Source organism: Ips typographus, linkage group LG16 (genome assembly GCF_016097725.1).
Source record: "Ips typographus isolate SLU linkage group LG16, UJ_Ityp_2.0, whole genome shotgun sequence".
Taxonomy (NCBI): Eukaryota; Metazoa; Arthropoda; class Insecta; order Coleoptera; family Curculionidae; genus Ips; species Ips typographus.
In genome coordinates, this window is record NC_138437.1 from 7,732,076 (window position 1) to 7,756,258 (window position 24,183).

General features: G+C 34.4%; 4 protein-coding genes and 1 long non-coding RNA gene across 7 annotated transcripts in view; 3 read left to right on the top strand and 2 right to left on the bottom strand.

The window, feature by feature from the left end:
* Positions 1–115: 115 nt before the first annotated feature.
* LOC145738703 (proton-coupled zinc antiporter SLC30A2-like) lies at positions 116–1,553 on the top strand. The gene is made up of 6 exons (XM_081993690.1): positions 116–252; positions 305–447; positions 508–808; positions 861–1,029; positions 1,081–1,321; positions 1,379–1,553. Exons 1-6 carry the CDS (start codon positions 236–238, stop codon positions 1,516–1,518), a joined length of 1,011 nt encoding a protein of 336 aa, XP_081849816.1. The 5' UTR covers positions 116–235; the 3' UTR covers positions 1,519–1,553.
* Positions 1,554–1,668: 115 nt separating this feature from the next.
* LOC145738692 (uncharacterized) lies at positions 1,669–8,471 on the top strand. Its single transcript, XM_081993662.1, has 15 exons — positions 1,669–1,837; positions 1,892–2,542; positions 2,600–2,883; positions 2,959–3,267; positions 3,319–3,675; positions 3,727–3,860; positions 3,925–4,066; positions 4,120–4,528; positions 4,585–4,762; positions 4,815–5,100; positions 5,154–5,307; positions 5,360–5,556; positions 5,612–5,752; positions 5,809–5,927; positions 6,038–8,471. The coding sequence occupies exons 1-15, from the start codon at positions 1,831–1,833 to the stop codon at positions 6,066–6,068; spliced, it is 3,399 nt and encodes a 1,132-aa protein (XP_081849788.1). The 5' UTR covers positions 1,669–1,830; the 3' UTR covers positions 6,069–8,471.
* Positions 8,472–8,513: 42 nt separating this feature from the next.
* cic (Putative transcription factor capicua) lies at positions 8,514–17,234 on the bottom strand. 3 transcript variants are annotated; one of them, XM_081993658.1, is made up of 15 exons: positions 16,889–17,234; positions 16,495–16,832; positions 15,375–15,588; positions 14,637–15,269; positions 14,133–14,477; positions 13,279–13,379; positions 12,745–13,221; positions 12,465–12,691; positions 12,222–12,405; positions 11,966–12,173; positions 11,559–11,912; positions 11,202–11,451; positions 10,958–11,142; positions 10,584–10,906; positions 8,514–10,500 (listed from the first exon to the last, which is right to left on the bottom strand). In XM_081993658.1, exons 2-15 carry the CDS (start codon positions 16,765–16,767, stop codon positions 10,372–10,374), a joined length of 3,903 nt encoding a protein of 1,300 aa, XP_081849784.1. In that variant the 5' UTR covers positions 16,768–16,832; positions 16,889–17,234; the 3' UTR covers positions 8,514–10,371. The 3 variants fall into 3 exon arrangements, with proteins under 3 accessions (XP_081849784.1, XP_081849786.1, XP_081849783.1); XM_081993660.1 differs by having other exon boundaries at positions 10,584–10,870; positions 16,495–17,234; XM_081993657.1 differs by having other exon boundaries at positions 16,495–17,234.
* Positions 17,235–17,945: 711 nt separating this feature from the next.
* Positions 17,946–24,183, top strand: part of Khc-73 (Kinesin heavy chain 73) — a 31,744-nt gene continuing 25,506 nt past the window's right edge. The window contains exons 1-2 of the mRNA XM_081993648.1: positions 17,946–18,342; positions 21,802–21,889. Coding sequence (XP_081849774.1) covers positions 18,288–18,342; positions 21,802–21,889 — 143 coding nt within the window. The 5' untranslated portion in view covers positions 17,946–18,287. The remainder of the gene's footprint in view (positions 18,343–21,801; positions 21,890–24,183) is intronic.
* LOC145738711 (uncharacterized) lies at positions 22,457–23,379 on the bottom strand. The gene is made up of 3 exons (XR_014180839.1): positions 23,144–23,379; positions 22,715–22,765; positions 22,457–22,657 (listed from the first exon to the last, which is right to left on the bottom strand). It is a non-coding gene; the product is annotated as an uncharacterized LOC145738711 (long non-coding RNA).

Here is a 24,183-nt window from a genome sequence, read left to right on the forward strand (position 1 = left end):
CCTAACAATTTATTAACCAACCTAAAGAAAACTCAAGTCAAGTTTTATGTGTGGATTCTACCTGAATTATAGCATTAAGTTTAGAGACATACATGCAGCAGTAAATAATTTGTTATCGGTATGTTAGGTGCTGGGTACTGTCATGAATTTTGTTTCGCTATGTTTTGTTTAATTTTTTTGGTTATTATGGTTGTGCTATCTGAAAATAATAAGTTGAAAACTATTTTTACATACTATGCAGCGTTATTACAGGTATCACTTCATTATAGTGTATTAAATCGTTTTACTGAAAGCCATAAGTTAGTTTCCAATTGCCAGTTAAAGTCATGGATTTAGAAAACAAACATTGTCATAAGTCTGATATCCCCCAAGTAGACCTAAAAGCTAGAAGAAAACTTATTATAGCCAGTATCTTTTGTGTAGTATTTATGGTTGCTGAGATTATTGGTAAGTGAATCAAAAATCACATTTAAAATAAAACACTGAAAATAAAAACTTACAAATTAGGTGGTTATATATCAAACAGTTTAGCAATAGCATCGGATGCCGCTCATCTTCTTACTGACTTAGCCAGTTTCATGGTTTCTCTATTTTCCTTGTACATAGTCAACAGGCCAAAAACAAAGAAAATGTCTTTCGGATGGTACAGAGCTGAAGTAATTGGTGCTCTGACTTCGGTGTTGCTAATTTGGCTGGTAACAGGAATTTTAGTGTACATGGCAATTCAAAGGCTTCTTTCTTGGAACTTTGAAATTGACGCTGTTGTAATGCTAATCACATCTACGGTAGGACTTGCTGTGAATATAATGTGAGTAGTGCTACAAATTTTTCAGTTGATAAACTGGAGAAATATTTTACAGTATGGGATTATCACTGCACCAGAATACGCATCACAGTCATGGTAAATTAGAACATAAAGGAAATGCGAAAAGAGAAAATCTCAATGTTAGAGCTGCTTTTATACATGTCATTGGCGACTTCTTGCAAAGTTTTGGGGTTTTATTGGCAGCTCTTGTAATTTATTTCAAAGTAACTATAAACTCTTTTTCTGGATTACTGAAGTAACCTAAGCCACTTTAGCCAGAATGGGCAGTAGTGGATCCGACAATGACCATCATATTTTCGGTATTCGTTATGATCACCACATTCACCATCATCAAAGATACATTGCTGATACTTATGGAAGCGCGGCCCAAAGGAATTAATTTTGAGGAAGTAATGAATATTTTAATGGAAATCGATGGAGTTATGACAGTTCACAATTTGAGAATATGGGCTCTCAGTTTGGATAAAGTTACTATGAGCGCCCATGTGGCTATAAGTATGTATTCACAAATTTATCTGTAAAAATGTTATAAACTGTAACGATAAATTTTAGCTGAAGGAATCAATCCACAACACGTCCTCATGATTGCCACCACCAACATTCATGACAAATACAATATCTTTGAAATGACCTTACAAATTGAAGATTTTAAGGAGTTTATGGAAAATTGCGTACAATGTAAGAATCCCTAAGTTGTGCTTATATCAAAATATAAGCTATATTTAAATTATTAAAACAATTTTTTACCCGGTGTTGTTCCTTGTTCTTGTCCTGTGGCCCTGTGATCAATCGTCATACGCATGCTTGTTCTGGCCTGGCTCGTTGCCAGGCCAGGCATAACATAACCTACTGAGAAGAGAAGAAGAAATCACCATCATCAACAAATGTAAATTTTTGTAAATATAAACAGTGCAATAGTTTAGTTAAACAGTGCAATACTTTTAGTTAAATTCTTAAATAGAAATATTTACCAAAAGCTTGTTCTAATAATACAGTTTTACACAATGTCAGGTAAGCACAGCCTTAAATGTAAAACACATTAAAATTTAAGCAATTTTATTAAAGGGGAGGACATTCCTAACTTTCTGGAGACCCCAGAATACTCTCCTTATCCTAAGTCTATGGATTACACAAACGTAAACAAAACGTTTCTTAATATCCTGCAAGACTACTTTGACAAGATGCCAGATCTCAATTTAATTACAATTGTCTGGCAAGAAATTATAAGTGGTCGAAGATCTTTGATAAGTTCCCATAAACTAATAGAGTACAGTTTTCATTATCCAGTTGATACAGAGGTGTACTTGTCAGAGTTGCTAAATAAGTTTGATGACTGTGTTAAAGAAGATCTTAGGACTATAAGTGGCAGCTTGAAGGCCTATTTGCTGATATTTTTGTATCATTGCCTAGGCTCTACAGAAAGGTTGCCTATGAGAACTTCATTATATGCTGCACAACTTTACTTAAAATTAGTTTTACTTCCTCCTGATATTGGAAAGTTATATTATGAGAAGAATATGTATTGCATGATTTTGTATATGCTTAACAGAATCACTAAAAAACCTACTTTACCTATAGAACCTACACAAGTAGTTCTAGAAATGACTTTAAAGTTTATTTCTCGCGACGAAATAGAGACCATGCATTTAGCAGGTACTGCAAATGTTTATGCAAATATTGTTAAATACAGAGCTAAATCTGGAACAATAAAACCATGTAAGTTGGTTCATTTTGGGTATTTCCTAGTCATAAATCTGTTTTGATCTGTTGCAGTTGATGATCCTTTAGGACTGTATTGTCTGAAATGTATTAAAGAGCTGATAATTGTTAAAGAGCACCCTCAGGAACTGCAGTGCATAATGAAAAGTTTACTTAGGTGCTTATTAAGGGATGATTGCATACAATCATCAGAAGAACAGAGACAAAGAGCTGCCATTATTACAAGGAATTTTATAGAAAAGACATTGTTTGTGGAAATTGAGGATAAAAACAAACATAGGCATTTTCTGGATTCTTTATTTTCTGTGCTTGGGTCACCAGATTTTGATTTGGTCCAGGTAAGTTTGTCAGCTTAATTACACAGCATTCAATTACAATAACTACTTAGAGAGCAATTTGATATTGATTTTTAGGATTGCATCCATATAATCAATTTACTAGATGAACAGCTATACAAGGAGTTTCTTACAAGAGTTTCAAACCACTTGGAGTCATCAAACCATCAAAACTATTATGTTAATTTGATGCATGTTGTGTACTATTTATTAGCTCAACCACATCCTAAAAAGTTCAAGAAATTGGATGTTTTATTTGCAGTTTGTATCAAAACCGTAGTAATCCACTTACTTGGTAAAAATCTTCAAATTCAAGACCGTACCATTGAAGTACTGGCCAAAATTTGTTTGCTTGAAAACAATCCTATTTTAACTACTATTATAGAGGTTAGATGGAGTTGTAACAGTTTTATTAGTTAATTTAAAGTCGTTTTTCAGAATGCTAGCATGACTGGTAAAATAGCAGAACTTGAAGCAGAAAGTATTTTAGCAGCACTGGTTAAAATACTAAGCAGTCAATATGAAGGACATTCAGAAAGAAGTAAACATGTACTTCATATTGTATCAAGATTGCTGATTGGTATAAGTAAACTGGATGGTGATTTATCCTGTGAATCCCTGTATTTAATATGCAAAGATGGAACTCCTTTTAGTGTGAAAAACATTTTGCCAAATTTACATAGTTTATTTTTACAACTGTCTAATAGAGTCAATTGTGCAGCTCGAACTGCCATAATGAGAATATTCTTAAAAATGGCGATGCATTCTGATGCTAGTTCATCAATTTTTATTGAGGTAATTTAATCCATAAATGTCGTAATAGGTTGTTATGATTGATTTTTGCAGCACCTGTACAAATGCATAATATTTTCTTCAAACGTGAACGGAGTTGAGTATGGACCTGAGAAGTATTCTAATGTACTAATTTCTGATGAGTTTGATTATGAATTATTTTTGGCTAAGAGCAGACATCTCATTGAGTAAGTTTTGGTTATTGTTACGTATTAATATTGGTATTATCAGTGATAAATATTCTTTTTGCAGGTATACACACGTGCGTCATCTAATACAGAACTTCAATCATAGAGAACCAGGCTACTGCCTGTTATTACATGCTTTACTGGATTTCGTAGAATACAAAGAGTACGACGTCATGACTAATTACTTCTTTGACAACCTTGAAGATGTAAGGAATTAATTTGCAGTCATGTTGCTAAACACTATGGAAATATGTTGTAGCTTTCTTGCATAGACGCTTGCAGTCACTTATTTGGAAGCTACAGACGGATATTGCTGAACAATCGTGTTTATTTGGAGAGTGATATGCCTAAATTCCATAGGTTGCATGATTTCCTGTGGAATTCACTTTATAATCAATGTTGTGGAATAACAAGTATTAAACCGTCTTTTGATTTGATTCAAACTTTGAAAGAAATACTGGGTTTGGATGATGAGGGAGATGCAGAAAGAAGAGCACGTTTGCTAAAGATATCAGGTGATTCAGCATACAAGGCTTTGGTGCAGAAACAGTATTTTATGGGTTCAGTTATGCATTTAACTGAAATTTGCATTGCATTGCGAAGGGCTCCAAGAGTTGAGATTTTAAACATTTTTGAAACTGTTGGTACTAATAGTCGATCAACAAAAAGTAAGTATAGCTATATCATCAATCACTTACAAATTTTAATGATGGTTTGTTAATAGTGCTGCAGACTGTTTACAAAGACACTTTAATCCAGTTGACTGCATTTTATGGCACACTTTCCATGTTAGATCGTTCGAGAATTCCAATGGCAGTTATTTTTTTCAAACTTGCTTTGGACGTAGAAGATCCCATAGTGCAATTAACAGCGATTAAAACGTATTACACTTTAGCGTCTGAGTGAGTAATTACACTTTCAACTTAATCAAAATTTAACTTTTCAGTTTTGTAGAATAACCCGGGAGTTTGACGAAATAATTACGTTCTGTTTCAATCATATGACTTCAGAACACACAGTGTTAAGTCGAGCATGTGCGACTATTCTAGAAGAACTAATACATGAGAACTACATAATGTTGACACCTGAAACATTTATGAAATTCGTGCATAGGCTAGCGTCCCGAAGTTTAGGCAACTACATGATGCACCTGCTTAATCAAAGATTTTTAGTGTCCAATAAAAGCGACGTAGGACGGTTTTATATGACTACATTAGTTTATATGAGTGGTCACACTAAGGTAATAGTTTTTTTTTAAATATTTGTGGTTGAATTCATTGAATGTGTTTACAGTTTGATAATTTTCCTATCGAGTTTAACTTTCGATTGAGTTTGATTGAAATGCGGAACCTGCTGGATTTTCCTAATGAGTTAATAAGGTTTTTGTTCAGTTCTCTTCAAATTAAAACTCGCTTCAGTGTCCTCAAAGAAATGTGTGAGATTTTCGGTAAGTTTTACTATTTTATTCTAAAGATGTGTGCTTCTAAACTTATTTTTAGATTGTTTGGTAGCCGGAAAATGCAAAATCGACGACAATTTCTTCACCTTCCTAAATTACTCTCTTTACACTTTTAAAGTAATGTCCTGCAAACCTCAGTTTGACTACAGAGAACAACACTACCTTGATATATGCCAGTCAATCGAAAAACAAATTTTTAATAAAGATCCTTCTTACGAAGGCTTGATGTTCTATGGAGTGAGTCATATAATTAAAGTACAGTTGCTAGGAATACTTCATGACACTATTTTAGGAGTATGACACTGAAGTGAAGTACTGCACTAAATCAATCCTAAACTTGTTGTTTTTTATACAAGACGAGCATCGTTTAAAAGAATGTTTCTATCCTGTGTTTGACACTGTACTTATTTGGATTGATCACATTAAGCCTGAGGTAAGTAATATGTATGTAAACACTAAAGAAATATGTAAACTTATGGAATTTCTTAGCTTGTACAGTACATTCATCAGCAAAGATACAAGGATTTGGATCATAAATTGAGATCATTAGTTCAATCCTTCAAAATCTACAGGGGTGGATTGTTTAATTACATCAGTAACCAAGAAGGGTAAGTTTGATGCAAGAACTTTTTAGATAATGAAGTTCAGTTTTAAGTCACATTCATCTTATTCCTTAATTTAGAATTTTGTTCTAATTTCTTCTTTAACTATTTTTCAGGCGAATTTTGGTTCCGGTGAGTGATGAATAAATGGGCACCCAAGAAAAAATTTTTGAGACCACGCCCAAACTTCCTACAATTTTAAAATATGTAATTGTGTTCAAATATTGCACACTAACGTTAGGAAATACTGGAGGCATTTTAAAAAGTCGCGAAGAAAAATAACACTCGACTGATAAGAAAAAACCCCGAGTGCACGATCTAATTGTGCACAGGGGCCAGCTTAAAACATCGACTGACTCTAGACGGCGGACGGCGGAAGTTCGACCAATAAGATTTACTATACCCATGAGCTGTGCACTTGATTTTACCACGACACAGGGTGCACGGTGGCGGCGATGATCCGTAATTCGTCCAGATTTCGTTTATTTATTAATAAAAGCTTATTTATTTCCAAGATTAATACTTGGTATTAATAGAAAATGATTTCAATAATTATAAAATTTATAATGAAAACATGCATTTTTGGACTCAAAATTTGGGAGTGCACGTGCACACAGATTTATAATTACGTACGAAATAAAATATCACCCATGCAACATGGATTTATGAAGAATAAATCAACTGCCACGAATTTATGCAATTTAACTCAATACATAGCAGAAAAGTTAGACAAGAGTTGTCAGGTAGATGTTATTTACACAGATTTTGCAAAGGCTTTTGACTGCATCCCACACAACATTCTTCTAAAAAAATTAGATACAGAGTTTGGGTTTGATGACGGCCTGGTTAATTTTTTTCAATCTTACGTTAGTAATAGGCAGCAGAAAGTCCTACTCAGGGGGTTTAGCTCTAATTATTTTATACCAACTTCAGGTGTCCCACAGGGATCTAATCTCGGACCACTACTGTTCCTTTTATTTATAAACAATTTAATTGATACCGTTAATAAGTCCAAAACGTTACTATTTGCTGATGACTTAAAATTGTACCTTAGAATAAAAAACATGGAAGACTGTCAATCACTTCAAGAGGATATGAACAAAGTTCATAGTTGGTCGGTTGAAAACGGTTTGGAACTTAATGTCAATAAATGTTATGTCCTTAGCTATACACGAAAAAAAAGTCTATCCTATTTTAGCTATACAATTAATGGAGCAGTGTTGCCTCGTGTTACTGAAATGGTGGATCTAGGAGTCACTTTTAACTCTCAACTTAATTTTAAGACACATATAGGTAATATTGTTAATAAAGCCTATAATATGTATGGATTTATAGTTCGAAACTGCAAGGACTTTAATAATATGACATGCATAAGGACACTATATGTGTCATATATAAGATCAATCCTAGAATATTGCTCGGTTATTTGGAGTCCTCATTATAATATCCATAAGTATAGCTTAGAGAAAGTCCAAAATAAAATGCTAAGATATATAAAATACAAGGAAACCGGTATATATCAACTTCATATACCTAAAGTAGACATCCTGAAGAGATATAATTTGCACACCTTAGAAAGTCGAAGATCTGTAGCATATTTGGTGTTTTTACACAAACTTATTAATAATAATATTGAAGGCCCTAATTTGTTAGCTTTAATAAGTTTTCATGTGCCAAATTATCGAATCAGGAATCCAACAAGCATGTATGTTGATAATGCACGAACTAATTTTTATTTTAATTCTCCCATTATAAGTATGTGTAAGTTATATAATCAAGTTAGGGACCAATGTGATATTTTTAGTGTAGATTTGAATCGATTTAGAAAGATGATTCAAGAAATGCTGTAAACTTATTGCTTGTTACTTTGTATATTTGCTATGTACATTAATAATTGTCTTTAACCAACCTACCCTATAATTGGATGTATTTCTGTGGGGTTTGTAATCAAATAAATAAATAAACATGTACACTAGGACGAACTATCATTACTATTCACCAATTAATGTAATGTGCAATTTGTATAACAAGTATCAGACTAACTGTGATATATTTTTCTTGTCTTATGAAAATTTTCGAAATGAAATTCTAGCTTGTATAGAGATTCTTTAAAGTCTAGTGGATTCCGTGAATGTGTGTATAGATTGCTAATCATTGGTGCGGTACTAGTGTGTGTCTTATTGTAATGGAGTAGCTCCTTGCTGCGTATTTTTAATGCTTTGGTATATCTTATCCTATTCTCTATTTCATTTTTTTTTCTCTATATACTGCCTCTATTTTAAGGTTTTATCCTATGTTGTTCTGTTAGGCATGTATTTAATTTTTAAGTCGAATTATATTTTGAATTAGTTACCTAGGGTTACTATTAGTTACCTAGGACTCTTAGTACTTTGTAATAGGGTGATTTCCTGTAAAGTACTCATAAATAAATAAATAAACATGTGCACTCCCAAACACTTGTTTGCACTTGTTCTTCATATTAAAACGTGACTTACATGTTAATAATTGTTTATTATATTCGAGTATTAAACCCTCTTCAGCTTCTCTGAACCGTTCTAGTTTGATTCCTACGCCCTTGAAAAGAAAAACATATTTTGTTGTGTCATAATTTTATTTTTAAATGGATTTTTGCGATCATAATATGATGTACAAATGCTACTAAAAAGTGTTTTTATATATACAAGTATATGATTAAAGTAAAAGGTGCATACTTTTCAATTACGATAATAAAGAGATCATGAAATGCTACTATACGTTATAGAGTGTCCTGTGGCACCTATATTTTTACGTTAAAATCACCTGGTGTAATTAAAACAATAATGGCCTATTATAAACACAACCATACCAAGGATGCGATCTAAAATACAATAAGCAAATTGCAGTCACTTCGCGACAATTAAGTGTAGGTTAAATCTTGGGTTTATAGCAAATTGAATACCGTACAAAGCGACTGATATGTGGCTGGCTTGTTTTTTATGTACGTGTAACTACAAATATTGAGATGAAATTGTCATTTATAGCTACAAAACTAAACTATACTTTTAGACTTAGACCGAAACAATTTAGTCACGGCATGACAGTTCTGACTTAACATATTAAGCAATCCGACCGTCCAAATTGGAAGTAATATAGCAATAAAATACTGTCGATAGATATACGCAAACAATATTGCACTAAACATTTGATAATGAAATTGAAATTGCACTATAATTAAAAAAAAAAATAATAAATTTATCCGATTTGGAGCGATCGTCCACAATAAAAGCCGTAAAAATAAAAATAATCTAAGTAGAATAACAATTAATATGTCATTGAAAGTATTCAACAACTACTTGATGTATAATCACAAAAAGTCAACATAGTACATATCTTTACATAAAATAACATAAATACGAGTCTATTTTTATTTTATTGCACCATGCGTTAATTAATGTGGAGAACGAATTACTGTCAACTGACTAAGGCTGGCACAATGTTCCTATAATAATTCAAATAAATCTAAGAGCACCATTAAATAAAATTCAGAAGATGTGTTAAATATTTTGTGCAGATCCACTATCTGTCCACGATATTTTTTTGTGTCAGAAACTCCAACAACAAAAAAAAAAATCAATCACATTCCAATAACACAATTTAACAAGAATTCTCCTTTAACTTTAAATAAAATTTTATACCTCAGGATCTGCTCCCCAATTCAGTACTCATAAATTCACATCTCTTTTGGTTGCATAATTCCAAGGGTACTCCAATCTTGGCACTTTGCTCATTTTATTAAAATAGACTCGAGAGTCCAGTTTACCTTATAGAATATTTATGTAGGTACACTAAAATATGTATAAAGGGAATATGTCGATAGTCAACACCTACTTCGAAAGTGTCATATACGCTAGCCGTGTAATACCCGGAACGAGGGTCAATTAATACTATTCACTATATTTGCCGCATTTGTTTTCAACCTCCATAGAGCTTTGACGTCACAATGACAGTTGGTCAACTAATGGTTTTCCCAAATTAAGTCATTGTGACACCAAAAAAGCTCTGCTCCCTGCATAGAGCTTGAAAACGAATGCGGCCATTGATGAGAGTTTTGAGAGGTGCTTTTTAAGCATAGAGAGAGAATAACTTTGTTTCGGTTTTCTATTCTTCTATAATGCATTGTACTAATCCGAACAGTTCAGAATGGCATGTCAACAAAAACTTGTCACATTGTAATTAAGTGATGTTAAACTTTTGTACCAAGTAAAAAACATATACAATCTATTACTGTTCTTCATACTGTTCCTATTCAGTCAAGTGTAACTGAACTGTTCTTATAAGGATTGTAACAGTTGAAGCACACCATGCACTGTTTCCAAAAATTGACAAATCAAAAATACCTCTCAAGACGTACGTTAGCTTAAGACGTAACGCGACCTTAGCGTCGAATTAATAACGACAAAGGAAGACTGTATTAGCTATTAGAAGACACCTTTAAAGGCTCGTGAGGTCCTGCTGATTGAGGACCTGGGCCGCCGGGGCTCGGGGTCAACGGAGTTAGTTGATTATTTTGCGCCATCAGTTTCTGACGCACTTCACGAATCTGTCAATAATATAGTTTTTTTCTTGTTAAAAATAAATGAGACGCCAAACTGGTCTGATATATGATATGTTTGATTTCCTTACCTTAAGTTGTAAAGTGCTTCTAGTAGGAAATATATCAGAGTGCTCAGCTTGAAACATAGACGTAGCCGAAGTTGACGGATAAAAGGTAGAAAACTCATGGAAAAGTTGCATCACAAGTCGCCTACGTTGATCCAAAGTCTTCCTGTGTCCTTTATCCGGATCTTTAGCTCCAGGTGTACGTGGCGTCCTTGGTGACGGCGAAGCACCCTCATCAGCTTCTTGCAACTCCCTCACGCTCTCCAAAGAGAAGTCCGGGCCAAAGAATCGAGTACCGGCTAAAGGACGAGCTGAAGGCATAGACAATGGTGCATCGTTTGCGGCACCTAAACTTTCAGTTACTGCGCTGGTAACTCGTGCACCAAGCACAAACTCACCAGAGTTTGGATCTTCTTCTGGACCACGAGCAGGTGCAGTTAACGGAGGCCTTCTGTTTCGTCTGAGGCTGTTGTTGAACAAACTGGGGCTTGAGATCGACATTGCGCTAGGAGATTGAATTTCTGAGGGTTGGAAGATGGGTAGAGACGAAAACTTAGCCTCAAAGTTTACGGTTTCTAACACCCTGGAAGAAAGTTTCCTTTTTAAGCAAAGCAAATGAAGAGCACCAAAAAGTTATTATACTTATTTCTTCCATCTTCAGTGTTCCTCTTAAAGAAACTCTTCTTGGTTGAAGGCGACTGGAGATCCATACCTCCATCGTTGTTACCTTGTGATGATGATTGATTTACAGCTTGACGTCGTTGCAATGGGGCCCGTCCCAATTGCGCAGGCGTCGGAGCTAATTTAAACTCTCCTCCATTTTCTTCACGATGATTTGAGTCTTCTTCCGATGAACCACTTTCCGTTTTTGGCTTTTGATAAAAGTGGGTACCTATTTAAGAAAGAAACTATATTGATGAACTATCACCTTAATATTTCGAATAATTAAACACTCACACAATAAACAATCTTCATCAAAACAAGAATGAATAGCCTTACCAGTATTTTTGGGTGTTGTCGGTGGAACTTCTTCCTGTGAACTATTGACTACTCTAGCGGGTTGACTCACTATAACGGAATGAGAAGGAGTAGATGAGGCACTGCTTTTTGAAAGTAATTGTAAAGCCAAACGTTGAGGTTCGTAAGCTTGCTGTTGCACGTACAAACACGGGAGATTCGACGAAGAAGTAGTGGAGACTTGCATTACGAAAGATTGCCTATTATCCGAGCATTCGGTAAGACAAACAGGCGCACCGCTACCTATCACTACGGTTAAAGGAGACTCGTAACTGTCCACGTTCATTTTATTGGGCACTGCTGGTTTTAAGATTGTCAAAGATGAACCGTTACCCACTGAAATGGAGATTTAATTAGTTTAAGCAATGTAATTTTAGAAAAGCTTTTACCGGTTGAAAAAGCGGTTGTGGGTGTATTGGGAGCGGAAGAGCAAGGCTCTTCAGATTTAACAGGCTGAGGAGAGTAACCCACCGTCCTTATATGACCTCCCCTATGTTGAAAAGAGGACAAGTGGTATGGTAAAGCTGCTGGTGTTGCAGGACTGAACATTCCAGGCGGTTCCATGTCACAATGAGACTCCGAGTCTGAATCAGTCACCTGGAAAAAGATCTTCAAAAACTGCAAACTACCATATAAACTACAAACCTTCTCCTTGCATTTCAAATCTATTTCTTGACCCACACTATCTGCTATCACTAAATGGTCATCGTCCTCATCGTCAACTTGCCTTTCAGACTGACCAGGACTCATGGCAACATCACACTCCCCTGTGGAGCTCAGCTTGCTTCTCCCTGAACCTGTTGAAGATTTTCTTCTGTCCTTGTTGCACCTTAAAAATTTATAACTTAGAATACTACTAACCCAGTAGTAATAAGGGTAAAAAATTACCACTTCCACTCAGGATGAGCTTTAAAATGAGCTTCTTTCACTTCTGCTGCCAAGTCATGATACTTTTTCTTCTCCGTTGATCCTAAAGCGTACCACCACTCTCCAAGAATTTTAGACACCGCCCGGTTATCTAAGTTCGGATACCTTTGATGTACTAAGGGACGGTGAACTTTGGAGAAAATCATGAAAGCATTCATCGGCCGTCGTATTCTATCTTTATTGTGTGGCTACCAAAAAAAAACTTTTAAACACATCCAAATGATTTTAATTTAAGGTTTACCTTGGTATCCTTTCCATGCAGTGAACTAGTAGACTGAGTCCTCCGTTGCGGAGCTAGTTGAGCCCTGCCAACATCCCCATTAGCTCCAGAAATATCTCCATTTTCAGACTCAAACACGTCATCATCATCATCTTCCTCCGCAGGACTAGGAAGAACATCATGGTCCACACTTTCATTTTCCTGAACATCATTCTCAGGTGACAATGCTCTTCCCGAAAGGATGCTACTGCTTGACAAAACAGGAACTACTGCGTGCCAAGGGACGGCAAACGCCGACGCAGGACTACCAACTTGCGAGTTTTGAATAGTCGATGCCGGAGAATGCGTAGCAACTGGTTCCACAGCTTGTTCAGGTGTTACTATAACCCCAGCTTGGGTTGATCTAGATTGAGATGTAGCTGGTAGTACTGGCAGTAGCTGAGTAGGGTGAACAATCACAGCAGGCTGAGAATTCCTCATATGGTCCGTTTGAATAACCTTTTCAAAATCACCACCTTTGCAAAGATCTTTGTGATCGAAAGTTGATGTTATTACCTGACGTGGAAGAGGTTTTACATCTTCAATTCTGTTGTCCAGGTCGTTATTTATTACGACTAAGTTCTTTTCCTGGGATTGAGGAACCAGGTACAATGGATCTAAATTAATAGTGAAATAAGTTTAAAGGAATCAGGATGTTTGTAAATGTTTCATTATTTTTTTATTTGTATTGTTGTATTATTTGAAAATTTACCTTCTTATTTTTTAATGGTAACCACACCTATTATTAAAGAATGAGAAACAAGTTCTAGTACGTAAAATTGTTTAGTATTGAACTAATTAAAAGTGCTGACTACCTACCTATAAAATCGATATCAGCTTCAGTCTCCATTACTCTAATAAACTGATTTTACAGAAAAGTATTGCCTTACATTTTAATTCAGGCACTAATAAACACAGGTTTTGAACTGGGTGGTAATTACAGATATTAAACCAAAATAGCTGAGACAATTACAAGTACTCTTTACCAACATACAACTTGTTTCTTTGATCACCAACTAGACTAATGTTGTTTTGAATTGGAGAACAGAGTGTAGTTGAGAATCGTTAGAAAAAAAGTTTTCTCAATCTCAAAAGCCAGATGTTTACAACATACAGTCAAATACTTTTTTTCTTTAAAATGGAAAATTCGTCTCCTTAAATATTAGCATGCCATTCAGAAACGCCCTACAAAAAAGTTCAGTCATTCTTTCATTATGTTTATTTCTAACCTACCTTTGTACCTTAAAATAACAAGTTTTAGGGAAAATTAGTCTTCTAACAGTAGTTTGAAATTAACAAACCATTAATACCCAATTGCATGCAATATTATAAGGTTTAAATGCTAAATAACAAAAAATTAAAATACTTACTATTAGACACATGAGGAGCCATGGTGACACGTTCTTCAATAGGAGGAGTAGACTGTAAAACTGGCTGTGAATTCTCTAAAGTAGCTACAGAGTCCCAAGGGCGGGGTCTTGGAGACACTCGAATAACACTTTGAGTAGTTTGAACGGGTCGTACTAACTCAGGCCGAATAACTGGTTGATGATAAGGAGGATAAGATGGCGCTCCACCACCAATCGGGAGGAAGACATTTTGACGCGGCCCAACTGTAACTGGAGATGGTGCATTTCCTAAACGTGCTACTGGAGAACTTGCAGTTCCTGGTGAGAAAGCGGCTGGAGTCGCCGAACGCGAACTTCCTAACGACACTGCAAACCACAAACTAGTTTTAAAAAGTCTAAAGCTTTTATTAGCACAAAGTTAATGGGTCAAGAAAAAAGTACTACTTAAACTTAAAATTTACTCAATTTTTAGTTTTAATTTTTAATGTAAAGAAAACAATGTTAAAAACAATTTCTTTGGTTTACCTAACATATTAGCCACATCAGTTTCTTCCTGATCAAATCGACCCGTAACACGCCGATCCTGAGCACTTGGTGATGTTTCTGAATCTCTAGAAGTGTCTTCCCCTTCCTGCTTGCTTCCAGCTCTAGGAAATGAAGTTCCACGCAATCCGTTACCTTTCTGACTTAAATGTCGAGAACAATAACCTCGCCGTTGGCTTTCTTTATTACAGTTATCTTTAGAACACAGTCTACGCCACTGTTTGCCATTAAACTTCTTACGAATCCCATTAGGATTTGATACGACGTCTCCTTTCTTGTATTTGTGAGGGGTAGCTGGTTGACTAGGAGTTACGCTGCTAGACGATGATCCTCTACTATGCATGCTACTTCTCTTGCTACCTCCGGATAGTTTGGCTTCTTCAGTAAAACCTTCTTGTCTCAGTTCATCTTCACTTTCACCAAATTCATCATACATCCGGCCATTTGATAAAGGAGTGCAGGCGCTAACTGGGGTATTCAATGTAGCAGGTGATGCTCGGCAATAGTCGTTTGGTTGGGTAGGAACTAAGTCCATATGTTCAAGTTCATCATACCAAGGAGGGCGTAACAAACGTAAATCAGCTCTTTTTACGTTTACTTCATACGAATTTTCACCTGAAATTTTAAGTTTGTCTAATCCTTTACTTTAGTTAGTGTGTCTTGGATACATAAACTTAATTGCAATTATATTTATTAAACATCAAAAATGAAAACACTTACCAATCACAGCCACCATAAATCTTATGGGCTGACCTTCAAGAATGGTACATACAATTCCCTCTACAAACATACTCTGATGACGAACACAAACTCTTGTACCCAGACTAATCTGGTTTACAGATGGGCTAGCATCTCCAATGACATTATAGCAATCACTATCAAACACATTTTCATAGGTTTTTCTTTCACCTTTGCCATCCAACACTACAGTGATCTAGAATGAAATGGTTTATTTTCAATTTGGTTAATTCAGAGTCAGAGATTCTGTAATATATCAACAGTCACATAGTCACATCAAACTTAATAACAATAGTTGATTCATGTTATTCAAAATTCTTTTATCACAAAAAGATTTATTGGATCAACATTTCAATAGATAACAAAAACTAAATAAGAATAGATTGAAGTAGTAGTAACAGTAACACTCAGTTGTCTTCACAATAAATCTATTAGATCTTAAACCTCTCTAAAAACTGCCCTTTTTTTAGAGAGGTTAGGAAAAAAACTTTGAGAGAAGGGATGGTTTCTTCTTGCTTTATATTTAAATTTTATTTTATGTTGAAGAGTTCATATACATGTAGGTCAACAAATAGCTTCTAACAGATTTACAAGAGAATAAAGTTTAATTAAATTATGAAGAAAAATTATATTTCTCCAAAAAACTGACCATGACTAACTCAACTGCTACAATATTAGTTAATTGAATAAATTACTATGCCCAAGAAATATCATTGTTGTATTAATACAAGATGTTTACAGATGTAAGGTCAGAGGTACAGTTTATTAGTTCTCTGACAAGTAGTTTATATGCCATACAGTTCTCAGAAAACTTAGAGTATACTTTAAGCTGTTTTTCTAATTGCAAAAAACTGAGTGAAACCTTTCACACATTAAATCAAGTTTGATATAATCTGTGTAACCTGAAAACCATAAATTCAAATAGTGGATTGCATTCAAGACAAGTCATGCACTATGATAAAAAAATATTTATTCCCATGTTTTTGTGGCCACAGATAACTCCTTCAAATAATGACTAAGCTGCTATGCTATCAGACATTACATAAATAATCACCAAACTAAGAAGGCATACATAAGTTTTTAAAATAATATTTTGACTTACTGAATCAACTCCAGCTTCCCTTATGACTCCTGGTAAATACCAATCACCTTGTTTTGCCAAAACCCTGTGGTCACACCATTCACTTAAATCAACAGGTGGTAATAAAGGTGCTACAGGATGTTTTTGATGGTTAAAATGGTAATCTGTGGTGGTGACACTAGGGAGAGTTTGAACTACTGATACTGCTATACATGTACTAGGCTGAACTCCTTCATCCAATTCAGATGGATCAAACTTTCGCTTTTTGGGGAGCTTACGGACCCCCATGTCCATTTTGAGATGTACTTTAGCTTTGTTCCAGGTTTTTATGAGTAGGTTCTAAAAGGTTTCTGGAACATCTGAGGCATCTTTTCTTTTACTTTTGCTTTTTGAAAGTTATTTTGAACATATTTACTCCTCTACTCTCCTCGTTAGTCGGTTTTCGGTGCGAGATGAATCTCCTAGTGACAACAAAAATATCCTGGTACTATTTCATGAATGAATTGTTGTTACAGGGAGTAGTAAATAAACAATCATGGTTCCATCTTTGAGAAAGTGGTCTTTGGCATGTCTGGTTGTCAAGATTTAGTTGCCCTCATTTTTGCACCAAAAAAATCACCAATTTTTTACTAGAAAATTCCGATTCTGAAAATTTACACAATTTTATAATAACACCTACAAACAAGGAATCTGAAACACCTAAAGACTTAATAAATTCATGAATGTTGAATCAAAATCAAATATGACGATTGACTGACGATGTCGCCTTGACTGTTGACAGTATTGACATGGACGTTGACAGCAAATCAGCGTTGCCAGAGTGCCAGAGTTATTTTGCAAATTGCAAACAATTAATTCATTACTATGGCCATATATGGCAGAGGTATAATTGTACAACCTTTCTACTTTTTTGATATAAAACTATTCCTGGTTATTCAACAAAGCTGAAACCCGGTTTCGCAGTAGCTAATGAACCACTATGATCCTAGGAAATTAAAATGTAATTACTTGGCAAGTAGTGCGGGCAACCATTTTTTTAGTGCATTCACCATGTGTCAAGATTACTGTATTGATAATAAAAATTGTGATAAAACTATTCCCGGTTATTCAATAAAGCTGAAACTCGGTTTCGCAGTAGCTAATGAACCAATTTATGATCTCAAGTAGTTAAAACGTAGTTTATTATAAAATTGAATATATTATATATTCAATTATAATAAATATATATATACTATTTTAAAATCATTTTAGTATGCAACCAGAAATACGATGAGGTATATAAATGGTTGCATACTTCACTTACCAATAAAACAGGGCACTGTAATTTTGTCCCATGTAGTAACAACCGCTTGTCACTAGACGGTAATGTAGTACACTAGAGATAAACTGTCAATACAAATAATTATTGATCTGGCAATGGTAGCAAACACTGAAATAGATTTGGTTTGATTGTGTATACTGCCATAAGATGGACCCTGAATGTAAAATGGTCCTAAAATTTGAGGAGTAGGGATGGTTTGGAGGTTTCCCCTTCCATCTCCAAAACGTCATGGTAAAAATGAAAATACATCACGACACAAGGTAAAATTTGCGCAGTCCATTGAATAAATCGTGTTCGTACGGCGCAATGTCCAATACTGTGTTCTCTCGAATATGGCGAAAGTAGTCGGTTTACGTGTTGTGATAAGTGTTATCTTGTGACTTACTATGTTCGAAAATGGATAATAACATAGCCACATATAAAAAAGGAGTGTTATAATTGTGTAAACACGGCGAGTTTCATTACTTGATTTGATACAAAAAAATCAAGAAACATGTCTACAGACAAAATAAAAGTCGCCGTAAGGCTCCGTCCTTTTAACCGACGAGGTAAGTTACCATCCAGTACATAAAATTGCGAAAAATCATTGTGTTCCTAACATCTCCCCCACAGAGTAAATATCATGTAGCTACTGTCAGTCTAGAAAACACTGAAAATAGTACAGCGTGACTGTTAATCCACTTTTTTCAGTGGCATTGATATTCTGGTTGATTACTAATAACCATTAGAACCACCTGAATGTAAAATCAATGTGCTAATAGTTGTTAAAAATAATAATGACCAGCAAAACAGCTGCAACCATAACAAAGAAACTGTTTAGGTGAGGGCCTAATAAACAAATTCTAATGTTAATTCATTATTGTGAACAAAAAGGAACCCTGTTAAAATAGGTTATTATGTGAATTAATTAGCAGATTTAACTGGGAGGTTCTTTGAAAATTATCATACTCAGCTGTACCTGATGACCCTTTCACTTTCTGCATTAACGAAACGAAAACACGTGGTACTAATAATGAATGTGCTGACAAAACTGTGAAATAATGGTGTAGGAGTGTTGCAGAAATTTCACTCAACCAACAAGAGAGAGGACATTACAATAAACAACACATCAAAATGGACTGACAAAGATAACTAAGAAGAAAATACAGGTGATTTTCGGGAAAGGTTGCAATAAAATCTTCAATTTTGTGGTAGTGTAAAAAAATCATTAAAACACACTCAGCACTAGGAACTATGAAAATATATTATAAATGAAGGTAATCATCCATTGGGTAGAGATAAAATCATTTCTCCAAAATTACCAAGCTTATCAAACAAATCGATATAATTATGTTTTTAGATTAATCAGGAGAGAAAAGTTACAAGGTCTAAAGATAACCATAACCAGTGGTTTTATTCCTTAATAATAATCAATTCTTGAAAATCATACCTTTGGTACAATTTCATACTATTTCTCAACTTAGCCATTTGCACATAACGCCTGAACTTGGAAAGACCAAGAGATCTGAGTCACGCAACACTAAATTTGGGACTTTTATAATGAAAGTGTGCTAAAAGAAATACGTCACGGTGTGTTTTAAGAATATACAACTGAAATTTACGAGTTTCTACACCCATTACAAAGCACCGGTTATTGCTGTTTTATAGTCGACAATAATTGCCACTTAAATAAAGACCTTTAAGAGAAAATCATATTGTTGATAAATAATACGTCCATTAACAATAACAACAAAATAGTAGGTCTTAAAAATGGGTCAATAACCTGTACATGAATTTGGCACCAGCCCAGTGAAAAGCACCAACCCGTCTGCAATAACTCATCAACTGTATGACATTAAACTTGTGAAGTATTTAAAATATTTATAAACCAACCCACTTAACAAGGGGAGTGTGACTATTGTGTTAATTTAATGGAATATGAATGAATAGAAGTGTCACACTCATGTTGATGGAAATCGGATTTCCAATTTTCTAGGAGCAGTACACAAAGACAATTGTTGATACTTCGTATTATTGGATTCCTTGGTGTTGAAGACAGCACATATACCCTGATTATTATAACTTTAGTTGCACGTCATCAAAGTGAAAATGGGCGGCGTTGTCAATGTTATAAAAATCGAACCGAAATTGAAGAATCTGATTTTACTTTCAAATGTGACATCTAATGACAGACCGTGTTTGTTTACATTTTGAATTGCATTTGCAGAAAGGTCTGAGTGGTTTTAATTAAACTTTTGGGGTATTTAGAGTGAGGGAAGCTTAGTTTAAGCGTGTTTAGGAGACCCTGAGTTGAGGGTTTTGAGATCTGATGAGTTTTACTCGGCATTTGTGTAGAAACTTTGAGTAATAATGAAGATATATGTTTATTTGCGTAGATTTTCAGGTAGAGGCTTAACAATTCAATGTTTTTTTATACTCATGCTAATAAATGGTAATACTTAGCTTGTAGTACTGCAGACACATTTTCAGATCAAACTATAGACGTAAGCTTCACACAAAAATTTAATAGAATAAAATAGTTTGGAGCAAATATTCGACGGTTTTGGCATAACAGACGTGGCAGGTTGTTGGAATGTTTTTTGTCCACAAATGAACCGTTTAATAACCACAAGAACGTAAAATAGGATCACAAGTCACAACAAATTTTGAAAACGCTGATATTTACGTCAAACTTTGACACTTCGAGAAAGATCGGGTGAGATAATCGGTGATCGGAATAGCTCGGGAGCAAGGAAATCGGAAAACAGACGACAACTATTGCGCACTATTGCCAACATATTTTAAGGCGCGTAATTTAAATTTTCTTATCTATTCAATGTTATTATCCAGTAAGTTCGGTTGGCACTATAATCACGTGTGTTATGACGTGCAACTAAAGTTTAAATATATAATTAATATAGTCTCAAATATTGTTTTTTTTTATAGTTTTACTCTCAGAACTTTAACTATAAACGGAAAAAAGGAATGACGAGACTACTAAATTTATTGGAAACATATCCAGACTATAAACTATATTTGGAGTAAAACTTTTTTTTTTCACTGGATTAACCGAATTTAAACCAAACACAATGAATAAAATACGTAAATAAATTACGTTTGTAACATTAAAATTCACATGGTCATATGTTAACCACGTTTATCTATTTACATCACTAAATTACTATGCAATACACTTAAAGCAAAGCAGACGTAGATGTCTTTGCTGCCTGCAATAATAAATCACTGAGATTTAATTAATTAAAGTTGTTTGTACAGTCGATTTGATTAAAATGCAACCCTGCATTTTTCCGGATAAGAGAAGATAAAAAGCCTGGAAATAACTGAATTTTCTGGAGAAATAATAAACAAATATACTGAAAACAAAGCGATTTTTGTCGTAACAACGTGCTATTCCCTTACGGAAGATACAACAGACGACACCCTTGGGAATAAGGGCTTTTCAACTTTTACTCAGATCGCTCAAGGATAAAACATATTTTGTGGGCCAGACTCCGTTGCGGAGCCACAGCGAAATTAATAGTTTTTCCCTGGACTATACCTATATTAACAGCCTTGAAGTCCCATTAAGGCAGGATTTTATCATAGGCAACCTGGTAGTATAGTTCCATCCTTCTTTATTTGTATTAAATAGAGAGAAATAGAAGCACATTGTTTAGTTGACATCCACCATTACTGACAGAACTGTCACTGTCATTGTCAAGGGTGCCTATGATTTCGATTTGCCGTGTTGTGTTTGTGTATACAACTGAGAATTATTAGTTTTATGTGATTAGTTTTTTACAAACTTTTTAGGATAATAAACGTTTATTAAAGAATATAGTCGACGGAAAAATGTTGTAACCAACTCCTTGGTTAAATAACTATAACGTTGCCCGTTCTGTTATTAACATTTTCCAGAACTGGCTACAATGAGTGGAAATTTGATTAAGTACTTTATATGCAAGGGACTGGCTAATGACTGTTACAACTTGGCAGGATTTGTCTTTACTTTTAATATTTTTTTACAGAATTGGAAATGGGTACGCAATGTGTAGTGGAAATGGACCAGCACCAAACCATTCTTCATCAACCCACAACACTTGACAAAGTAGAGAGGTAAGTTTATTAATAATTTTAGTTTTACTTGAGAAATCATAAGTTGCAATACATGTGACCACTCTAGGTGTTGCAAAGTCGCTGCTTTTTTTATTAATTTAATAAAAAATGGATTAAACAACTACAATAAAACAGTTTAAATTGCAAATAAAATACACAGGGTTCTGCACAATGTAGGTTAGAATGAACTTCACCACTTTGTCCAAGCTGAGCTGTTGCAGCACTCTAATTTTTGCCCTTTCAATATAATCAACAACGAAATAGTCAAATGCTGATTTTATAACTTGTTCAGCCTAATACAGGCGTCAGTTTGCGAAATAATTGGATTTCGACCCCCTTCACTTTCTGAATGGAATTACATTTTGAATGTTTCCACAGCCGTTTTAAAAGTAAAGCTGAAACTGGGAGCTATTTTCCAGTATGATTAATTAAAACTTTGCCGCTCTGCTTTATGCTAAATTGGGAAACTTAAACTAATTTTCTTAATAAGGTTTCAGGCTCTTTTGTGGATATGTCCAGAGTGGAGTAAATGTGTGATTGAGGGTTGATGTATTAAAATTAATAATTGAAATTGGTATATTTCTAAACATTTTTGTATACATTATTGTTTTGTGTCTAGGAATTTGGAACAAAAAATCTGTAATATGAGAACATTCTATCAAAACTATCAAATTTAGCAGACAAGTTCTTGGGAACTAAAACATAACATATCTAGAAATTTGATTACAATTATTTTTTGGCATTCCTGATCATAAATTGCGGTTCACCCTGTAATAAAGAAAACTTAATTAATCCAAATATTGTGTCTTATTATAACCTCTTTACCATTCACTCCTGAACTCAATGACATTCTCCTCCTCTTGAGAATACGTCTATCTGCGAGAAATACGAACTAATTTAGTAATGCATCTATATTGTTTGTTTTTGTTGTTACATTTGTGAAAATAATCAAAGATCAAAGTTTAGTATTAAAAAATTATACATAGTCACACTTTGGTAAATGTAAGTACCTTTATTGACGTTTTTAAGATTAACTGACCTGCTTACCTTTATTTTCCCCCATAGATGATGTCAACGGCAGTTTTTGAACCACAAGGCAGATAAACTATTAAATATACAGTTTATGCTGCTAAGTGATTTAAAACCGAACGTTTAAAATAATTTAGTTTAGAGGAATAGTAATTAATTTTTGTCAGTAGATTTAATTATCAAATTTTCTCTTACACTTTCGTTATTTTACAACTTTTAATTTACCTGTTTTTATTTTGGAGATACATCTCTAGAGGCCCAAACTTCACAGATCAGTTCAGTTGTCTTTAGGGGGACGCCTCTGGTTGATTTGATCCTCAAGAGAATAAAATAAATAGTTTTCATTACAAAACACCATAAACTTTAAGGGGCTCTTATAATTGTATTAGTGTGTGTTCAGAATTCGGAACAATGCTGACGGTTTACTAATAAATATCACAATTAAGCACCAGCATTGTCAAGAATGGGATGATTTTGAATGCCGAGTTCTTAGAGACCGCCACTCTACACTATCAAATACAGAGGGTAGATTGGGGGCTTCAAAAACTCGTGCACATAGAGTTAGATGTCTATAGAATATTTGTTTTGGAGGAGAAAAAATTGAAAGAAATTTAGAAAGAGTTTAACAATACAATCTATCTAAACTTACCTAAATTCCTAGACAAGAGCAATAATATGACTCCGACGAAGAAATTGCCTTTAATGGTTGAATAATGAAGATTAGCAAAGAATTTATGGCATATGCAGGAAGCTCAAGCAGTCAATATAGCTTTGAGCTTCCTGTATTTACCACAAATGGATTGCTGGGTTGCTTTATTATTTAGTCCTACAAAAATTATCAGAAGGTAAAAAGTTAAGTCTTAATTATTTCTGGTTTTTTACCTTTTTTGTTTCGGGGGAGGATCATCAAGTCCGAATTTCACACTATTTAATCACATTTATCTAAGTAACCCCCAATTTGACTAGACTCAGATCAGTTTGATCGACTACCAATTATACATTACCTCAAATCCACAGTAAAATTTATCTCTTTTACTGTTTTAAATAGAAGCTCATACTCAAAAAGGATACAATATCGATAACATCGTTGAAGTTTTCCAATTTTGTGATTCTAGAAGTAATGAAGATTGGCAACCAATTTATGGCATATGCAGGAAGGTCAAGCATTCAATATCGCTCTGAGCTTCCTGTATTTACCAGAAATGGATTGCTGGTTTGCTCATCCTTTCCGTCATCTGCATTTCTAGTTCTATAGAGTTACAAAA

What these genes read in the sequence shown, in the direction of transcription:
- LOC145738703 (XM_081993690.1), top strand. An exon ending in GGACTTGCTGTGAATATAAT is followed by an intron (nt 809 to 860) that starts GTGAGTAGTGCT and finishes AATATTTTACAG; the next exon opens with TATGGGATTATCACTGCACC. An exon ending in CTCTTGTAATTTATTTCAAA is followed by an intron (nt 1,030 to 1,080) that starts GTAACTATAAAC and finishes AAGCCACTTTAG; the next exon opens with CCAGAATGGGCAGTAGTGGA.
- LOC145738692 (XM_081993662.1), top strand. An exon ending in TATTACACTTTAGCGTCTGA is followed by an intron (nt 4,763 to 4,814) that starts GTGAGTAATTAC and finishes TCAGTTTTGTAG; the next exon opens with AATAACCCGGGAGTTTGACG. An exon ending in TTGATCACATTAAGCCTGAG is followed by an intron (nt 5,753 to 5,808) that starts GTAAGTAATATG and finishes GGAATTTCTTAG; the next exon opens with CTTGTACAGTACATTCATCA.
- cic (XM_081993658.1), bottom strand. Translation starts at nt 16,767, where the DNA reads ATGGACATGGGGGTCCGTAAGCTCCCCAAAAAGCGAAAGTTTGATCCA. An exon ending in ATTTATGGTGGCTGTGATTG is followed by an intron (nt 15,270 to 15,374) that starts GTAAGTGTTTTC and finishes TTAAAATTTCAG; the next exon opens with GTGAAAATTCGTATGAAGTA. An exon ending in TAAAACCTCTTCCACGTCAG is followed by an intron (nt 13,222 to 13,278) that starts GTAATAACATCA and finishes GATTTTGAAAAG; the next exon opens with GTTATTCAAACGGACCATAT.